This window comes from Danio rerio, chromosome 7 (genome assembly GCF_049306965.1).
Source record: "Danio rerio strain Tuebingen ecotype United States chromosome 7, GRCz12tu, whole genome shotgun sequence".
Taxonomy (NCBI): domain Eukaryota; kingdom Metazoa; phylum Chordata; class Actinopteri; order Cypriniformes; family Danionidae; genus Danio; species Danio rerio.
This window is the reverse complement of record NC_133182.1, coordinates 26,385,364-26,394,439: the sequence shown is the minus strand read 5'-3', so window position 1 is coordinate 26,394,439 and position 9,076 is coordinate 26,385,364. Positions and strand designations below refer to the sequence as shown.

Below are 9,076 nucleotides of genomic sequence, written 5' to 3'. Positions count from 1 at the left end.
CAAATGTTCCCAAATATATTTTGAGTTGCATAGATAAAATCTCGGGCGCATATGCAACCAAAACATTCGCAATTTCGAGCCCTGCAATTTCAAATTCAAGCAGGTTCAAGCACTTTTCTAACCTTGAAAACACTATATTAAAAATCAAGCGTTGTCCAGGATTTCCAGCACCCGTACAAACCCTGAAAATTAGTTTACAAAAAAAGCACTTATTTTTTGGAGGGGTTCATACAGCATTATGCAGTTATTTTAATCACTTTTTGTTTTATAAAAATTCAAAGGGTTTTCTTTAAAATGATACTAAATGTTTGCATTTACACCCCTGGATGTGGATTTGGGAAGCTTTTAAATTTGGGTAGACAAATCCAAGTGGAAACCCCAAAATAGCACTTGATTTAAGAGGTAAAAAAAACGATGCAGCTGATATTTTCCAAAATAAAATATATTTTATTTCACGTCAGATACTCAAATACGGACATTTGATCGTTGCACTCAATCCCCAATCATAACACACACAAAACAAAATCACAATGAAGTTTACAAATAAGTTACAGGCTGAAAAAAACGATATGTTAACTGAAGTTTGTCAGTCACGTCACACTGAAAATGAATAAATATAAACGAAATCTTTGCATAGTAGCATATCAAGGTCAAAGCACGGAAGTTTCTCCTCAGAACGTAGTAGCTTTCAGCACACTGTTATCCGCTGCTGGCTTCTTCTCATTATCCATACTTTCATAGGGATGCGCTGTGGACACATTCACAAACGCTCACATTACACGATTCATCATTTTTGCTGCATGTGTTTGAGAATGAAAGAGAAAACGATGCCTTACCTGTCTTTTTGCTCAGCTCAAATTTTTTTGAATCGTAAGTCTTTTTCTTGCGGCTGTTTAAAGAAAAAAGAATTCCAATATTAGTTTACCCAATAAAAATGAACTCAAAGTCTTTTTCAAGTGCATGTTGGCCAATTTATTCTTGAATACCTGCACTTTTTGTAAATGCACACAGTTGCTGTAAGTATGAGGAGGACGCCGAGTGGCACAAGGACGCCAATCAAGATAATCGATGTTTTATCTATAACAGAGGAAGCAAGAAATATCAGACATCACTTAAAAATATGGTCACATTTTAAGCATGAAAACGCTACTCGGTTAGATGTCCACTTACCCAGGCCTCCCTTAGGGGGGATCTCGAAGAGCTCACAGTTTGTGCCCTCAAACCCTTCAGCACAAATGCAGGTGTAGCCAGAACCATCTTCTTTATCATTACAGGTGCCATCATTCTGACAGGGCGAACTCAAACATGGACTCACTAAAACAAATGAAATAAATCAGAGCATTACTTTTCTGAAGCATCTCTCAGATCATATTCCGACAACATAATATCAATCTAGTATCATTTGTAGGTGAAGGATATTTATTTGTCCATTAATTGTTCATTTAAATTGTGACTTAAATACACATTTTAATGCTTCGATTATTAACACATGATCATTTGATTCTTCATTTTATTTCTAACTGGCACTCCTGGTCCTCCATAAAAAAAAAAGCCCAGATATGTTTTTGAAATTCTTGCACTGCTCTGCTGGACTCTGCTGACTATGTGGTGACAAAACGATTCTATAAATGACATTTACACATTCAGCCTTTAAATGGCTTGTCGGTGTAAAACGAATTGAGATGGCCAATCAGAGTGAAGGAGGCGGAGTTCAGATTTAGCAGGGAATGCAAAGCACTGTCAACAGGGATGCAAACTAGTCATCTTTTACTTTATCTGTTATTCATGCAGATTAAATGCGTTTTTGAAGTTTTATTACTGCGTAGTTCAGTACAAACTGAACTAAAGTGCTTCTTAAATGGAGTAATAGTGATTTATACTGGCTAAATATAATTCCAAAAGCGAAACGTGACAAGAACTGCTTCAAATTGTAAATGACGAATGAGCAAATGAATGACCTGCTAGATATGTGATGTTATCATGCCCATTTCTTTGTGGATTTTAAGTATTTTGTTTCCTGTAAATTGCCAAAATCTTACACTAAAGCATGGCACATTTTTTTCATGGATTTTTCCACGAATCAAATGAAAATACTAACCTTAAAAGTGACTTCATGTTTTTAGACAAGTTAAAGGCATAGTTCACCCAAAAACAGGAATTTCTTCACCGTTTACTCACTCAACTGGTTCTAAACTGTTATGAAATTCTTTCTTGTGTACAAGATATTCTGAAGAATGTTGCACAAAAGCAGCCGTTAGCTTCAGTAATATGGATGCCAAGAGTATGTGTTTTCATAAATGGAAAGAAACTCAAACAGGTTTGGAACAAGTGGAGGGTGAGTAAAATATGACAGAAATGTCATATATAGAAACTTCCACTTTCATAAAATGTTTATACAACACAACACAACAAGATAAATAAAAAAGCATTATTTAGTACCTAGTAAATACAATATATGGAGAAATCCATAAACTGAGAATTTTTATGTCTACTCTATACAGTTGAAGTCAGATTTATTAGACCCCCTTTGACTTTTCTTTTTGAAATATTTTTTAATGATGTTTAACAGAGCAAGGACATTTTCACAGTATGTCTGATAATATTTTTTCAGTTTATATATTTAACAGTTTTAAATTTTTTAAACACTATTTTAGGGTCAAGATTAGCCCCTTTAAACTATATTGTTTTTTCAATAGGCTACAGAACAAACTATCATTATGCAATAACTTGCCTGATTACCCTAACCATTATAACTAACAAAGAATTCAGGGGGCTAATAATTCTGACTTCAACTGTATATATATAGTTCAGAGGGCCAGGGGGGAGATGACCTTGTGTCAACAAGCTTGCTCATGAGCTAGGTTATGTTAACTAGGAAAGTTACAATAATTATGCAAATTTTTATATAACTGTTTTCTTGTGTAGACAATCAAAAATATACAGTATTTTTTAAGGAGGCAAATAACAATAACTTTAAAATAGTTTTTTTATGAAAAGAGGAAAAAAAATAAGACTTATGACTCCAATATATATATATATATATATATATATATATATATATATATATATATATATATTATTTTTTTTATAGGAACTACTGTGAGAAGATTTTAAATGAACAGGAAGGCAAAATAAATTGATTTCAACTGTATCTGTTAAAGCTGTTAAAGTTTACAGATGCAAAAATGTGCCTTGATGTACTTAAAATGTTAAAAATGTGTTATTCTACTAAAATACAAAGTTACTTGTCAAATAAATTAATAGGGAAGATTATTTTGAGTTTAAGTTATTTAATTAGCTTGTTTATGAAGACCGCAGAGTGATGCATGAAAAAAAGACTAAAATGACTTTGAAATGTGCCCCCTAAAATACAACCAACTGAGCCTGGTGTCTTTCAAAGTTTGTTCCTCACCACTGGCTTGCTTGGTTTTGGACTTGTGGAGCTGTGCATTGATGGATTTGCTCTTCAGTGTTTGAACTTTCAGAAGTGAAAATTAAACCACACTAAACTGATCTGAACTTCAATTCTGAAAACTGAACTGACAAAGTTTTTATTTACTAGAACTTCTATGTTAATCTGCTTTGACACAATCTACATTGTAAAAGCGCTTTAGAAATAAAGTAAATTTAATTGAATTGAAGAATGTTAGTCTCAATAAGCTCACCTCTATAACAGTCCAGTTTGGTTTCGAACACAGTGCAGATCTCGTTCTCCTGGCAGCCCTTGGCTTGGCACACAGCGCCAGTCTTTGTACATTCGCAACTCTGTGCGCAATCTTCAGTCACAAACATCTCCCCGAGCTGTGTAGAGTAACAAAGTCTTGTTTTAGCTTTCTGTGCAATTCATTTCACATCACCGCCTGCAGTCTTGTACATGCGTCAATAGACTCACCACATGGTAGCGATTGAGATAAGTGCATCCACACTGGCTGTAAGGCACACAGTCCTGGTCGCTCAGGACGAAGCCGGCGTTACACTGACATCCCTCCACCAACTGCGTTTGCTCGCATTCGGATGGAGCTGCCAGATCTCCGCAGGACGCCGGGCAGGGAGTCATACTGGCGAAGTAGGTGCTGTTGGCTCCACACTGCAGACCTACAGGTGATCACAAACACACACGCAATCAGGACAGTACAGGTGATTGAGTTAAGTTTGTGCTTGTAAATGATGTAAATGTCAATTATTCACTTGTTATGTACATGTAGAATGTCCGAGCCTCTATTTGTTGAATACTCTCAATAGTCCAATGTCTAATCTACGGTGAGATCTTAAACGCACACAAATTCTTTAAACACATTCAAATGTTGAAACGCGCTGCAAATAGCACAGACACAATGTAAATGTGTCGGGGTATTACAAAAAGTGAAAAACCCAGCTGCTTCCTGTTTAGAGTCAGCGGTGTTGTTGGAGATCTGATAGTTGGGTTTTTGTTTATTTTAATGTTCTGGTTATAACAGTTCCTTGATGTTTGTTATTTATTCATTCATTCATTTTCTTTTCGGCTTAGTCCCTTTATTAATCTGGGGTCGCCACAGCGGAATGAACCTGTTTATTATTTATCTTAAGTCTAATAATCTGATGAACTGCACAATTAACAATAAATGAACCACTGAATCTATACAGGAAACAGTCTCTTTTTGTGGTCCCAGATACATTTTAATACAGTGCTATTTGCAGCACGTTTCTCTGAATTTGTGTGTGCATGTGTTTCATCAAAGTGATGAAGATATTTTCTCAGTTTGTTATGTTTTCCTTTTGCATGTGTTTATTTTTTGTTTCTTGCAGCGGTTTTGAGCTCTCTTGGCCACAGTGTGTTCAGTGCTGTTCACTACCATTCTAGACTCGCTGTATCCCAGATACCAATATTTTAATCATTTATAAAACATAAATCTCTGTCTGACCATTTGATAGTAAGCAGGGATTATCATCTTGATTTTCAGGAGTATTACAGTTCACTGTGGGCGTACTGTGTATTAGTACCAAACTGTGTGTAATGCATAACCAGCTGTAGAAATGTCTGATGGTTGTGTGGGAGTGGAATATGATGAGTTTTGGTATGTGGATAGGATCATTGGAATGGTTTTGTTACAGAGATCTAGTAACCCTGACATAGATACAGTGTGTCTGCAAGGTCTTAAACAGTGTTAAATTTCAAAAACTAAATTTTAGACTTAAATTCACTGAAATAGGTCTTAAATCATTTTAATCAGGTATTAAATTTCCAATCAAGGGTCCGTTTTTTGTACGTCGCTTAAATGATCCAATTTGATTTGGAAGATCCTGCAGGATCTTTTGATCTTGATAACTGATCTCTGGCTAATTTGGTTCTTCAAACAAGTTTGTGAATCAGAATAAAATGTCTGGATGAACTGATCTGAGATCACTGCATGCGGATCTATCAATCCACAGAATCATAATCAGCAATGCAGCGATTGGCTGACAGCAAAGCTGCATAATGCCTTCATCTAATTAATATTCAATTATTCATGTGAGCAATATTACATTTGTAGTAAACGTTTTTTATTATGATACACAATAACTTTCCACTTTTTTGTGGGCTGCAGGCTTTACACTTTGATGTGACAAGAGTATTTAGCAAGATATTTAGTTTTACATTTAGAGCGTATTTTCTTTATTATAGTAGCCTAGCATATTCAATTTTCTTAATTGGCGTAGGGAATAACTAACTCATTCATTCATGCATTTTCTTGTCGGCTTAGTCCCTTTATTAATCCGGGGTCGCCACAGCGTAATGAACCGCCAACTTATCCAGCACGTTTTTTTTTTTTCCGCAGCGGATGCCCTTCCAGCCGCAACCCATCTCTGGGAAACATCCACACACACTCATACACTACTCATTGTAGCTCATTTTAGCTGTAAAAACATGTGCACGACCGTATAAATTATTATTCCTAAAAAGTCAAACATTGTCCATGCCTATTATCATACACAAATTGTATTAAAACTGGTACTTTAAATAAGTTTGCTTTTGTGTCTAAAAAGTCAAGTACTTTCAGATGAGTTTTGAAAAAACGAAAAGGATCATGTCCTGGATCATGTCCAAACATAAATAACCAAATCCAGCTAACTGAGTAATCCATGTATGAAGAACTGGACCCCAGGTCAACACTCATCCAATCAGCAACAATACATCTCAATAAAAACATTTAACAAAAGTCAAATTTATTAACTCAATTTAAGTCCATGTAAACAACCAGAGTTTGCTTGTTTCAACACATTATTTAAGATATTTGGCTAAGAAATAACAAAATTAGATATTTTTGAAGGGGACCGTTAAAAATCTTTTCCACTGGTCATTAGAAACATGCTTAGTGCTTAGTGTTATATGTCTGAAATTTTATTCAGAAGGATCTTGAAAAGGTCTTAAAAAGTCTTAAATTTGACTTAAATTGAACTTGCAGAAACCCTGAGATATATTTAAATTAAATTCTATAAATTTAAATTAAAGTCTTTTAAGTTTACCAGTTCCACAAAATAATCTCCATACATTAATATTACCAAATATTACTTTTATCACTTTACATAAAGCTTTGAAACATTTTTTTGAAAGCTGTGTTTTGTAAACTCCAAATACCTTATTCTTATTTTGCACAATCTTTCAGAAATCATTCTTAAGTATTCATTTGGTTTTCAGAAGCATGATTTTGTTTTTTTAGGATTATTTAATGAAGAGAAAGTGTGTAAATCACTCTAGACTGGAAGAATAATGTTTTGCTCATACCGCACTTGAGATCTTGTCTCCACTGCCCCAGTGTAACACCTTGGTCTTGACAGGCCCGAGCATAGACAGCGTAGTTTTCACAGCGGAGCACTTCACTGCCCTGCTCAGCACACAGATCAAACACACAATCCCTGCAATGCACACAAACACACAAGATCATTAATGACTGTGTATTGGTACTGTAAGCACAGTTTATCATTATCTGACACAATGCAAATACACACTGATACCCACTACTGAACTCACAAACACACACACACACACACATTACTTACTCCATGTAGATTTCTGGATCGATCACAGCATGACAGGCAGAGAAAGGACCCGCAGGGTCACTAAGAGCCCCACATTGTTTGTTTCCGTTCAGGTCCTCCAGCTGAGCGTTTGTGCAGCCTGTCGTCTCAAACCCTGAGTCTGGATCCTCCTCCACTTCTCGCCTAACAGTTCAGAAGACAGGAGTTTCAAGCTTAGGATTATACCAGACCATTTCTGATGATTCCTTATAGGTTAGTTTTTATGACTAGAGAATTTGTTCAAGGTGCATTCATATTTATGTACTATTCTGTATTTATGTACTATTTCTTTAAAATAAGTAGTTTATTCTGTGATTAATGCGATTACCTTCATGTTTAATTGGCAACTAAACACATCCATAAATGTTCATAGTTCACAACCATGTTTTCCACACTGTTAACAATTTCCTGTAGTATCTACTGTAACTTATTGCAAATCAATGTCAACAAACATATTGTATTTACATTTACAGCACCATTTTTCTCGCTGTATTTGTATTTTCAGTACTCTATCTTTACTGTAAAATACACAGTAATTTTTACAATGCAACTTTTTAAATACAGCAACATATTCATGGAGTCTGACATGCTACAATCATTCAGGATTAAATCACATAGTGTGAGCCAGCCTTCAGATAAAATCAGCCGAAATACAAACATTGAATCTCTCAAAATCTCAGCAGAGGATCAACTCAATTAATAGGCAACTCCACAAACTTTAATTACTAGCAGCTTAAATTATTACTAACCTGTTTGCCTTATTATAAAGAGATACCAAATACTCTCTGAACTGAGTAAAGATTTTGCTGTGTACTACTCTGTGAATAATGCTGGGTTCCACACAAATCCTTCATGCTGTCCTAACACAAATTGATTAACTTAATCGTTTTTACACATTTACGTGGATTGAACATAAAACAATTACGTTATGCCCTAAAAAAAACTTGAGAGTTGTTTTGTTTCAACTCAATTTAAATTAGCAAAAGTCATTTTGAGTGTATATAAGAACTAATGTCTACGAATAGGTTAAGTTTTAAATTGATACTAGTATTGAATGACTAAGCACCTTTAACTAACAAAAAAGTAATAGTACTTAATAGGGAAAGATACAAGTATCTAAAAAGTAAGCACTACTGGCATGAAAGTCTGATTTATAGTTTAAATGGTCAAATGCATGCACAGTGTTTAGTGTACAGCATTTAATTTTGGACAGAACACATACTTGTGTAGGTGCACCATCTTTGGCAGGGATGTGGCACGAAGAGCCGCTGCACTTCTGTCAGTTACTCTCCAGCTGTCTCCGAACACATTGAGGTCGCGGGTGACTGTGCCGTCTGGTTTGGTGTACTCATTATTGGTGCGTCCGTCATAATTACCACACAGACCGAGCACTCGAGTCCTGTATACACTTGGCAGAGTCACCACTTTAGGGCAGAAAGAGAGTTTGCGTCATGATCTGTTTTCTCAAAAATGCTTGATAAAATGTGAGTTTTGAGGTTTGGGTCTTGTACCTCCTTGGGAACTGCCATCGAAACGCACAGTAAGGCCAAAGTCAGTTGTGAGCATCACGTAGCGAGATTTTGTTTTGATGCTTACTCCCTGTACAGGACTGTATGGTAGACCAACCTTCTCTTCATTGACCTGATGGAGGAAAACAGTACTAGTATTATACTATTGTGTACTACTGAGAAAACAGTTGCTACTTTAAGCAGTAATGGTGTTTTGGGACCCTGGACCACACATTTAATATAAAAACTGAATGAATAAGCTTTTCATTGATATGTGGTTTGTTATAATAGGACAAAATTTGGCTCAGACACAACTATTTAAAAGGCTGAGAGTTAAAAAAAAAATCAAATACTGAGAAAATCACCTTTAAATAAGTCAAATTAAATACATAGCAAAACATTTTATTAACCAAATATTAAGTTTTAATATATTTACATTATGAAATTGACTAAATATGCTAATCAAACATAATCTTTACTTAATATCCTAATGATTTTTGACCCATGCAATGCATTTTTAAGCATTGCCAAAA

General features: G+C 35.2%; 1 protein-coding gene across 6 annotated transcripts in view; it reads right to left on the bottom strand.

The window, feature by feature from the left end:
* Positions 1–424: 424 nt before the first annotated feature.
* zanl (zonadhesin, like) overlaps positions 425–9,076 on the bottom strand; it is a 42,194-nt gene continuing 33,542 nt past the window's right edge. For 5 of the 6 annotated variants that reach the window (XM_073906025.1, XM_073906026.1, XM_073906027.1 and 2 more), the window contains 10 exons: positions 8,547–8,676; positions 8,258–8,459; positions 7,018–7,179; positions 6,743–6,873; positions 3,893–4,095; positions 3,666–3,801; positions 1,171–1,314; positions 987–1,077; positions 837–889; positions 425–748 (listed from right to left, as the gene is read on the bottom strand). In XM_073906025.1, the coding sequence (XP_073762126.1) occupies positions 672–748; positions 837–889; positions 987–1,077; positions 1,171–1,314; positions 3,666–3,801; positions 3,893–4,095; positions 6,743–6,873; positions 7,018–7,179; positions 8,258–8,459; positions 8,547–8,676 (1,329 nt within the window). In that variant the 3' untranslated portion in view covers positions 425–671. 6 annotated transcript variants of the gene reach the window in all.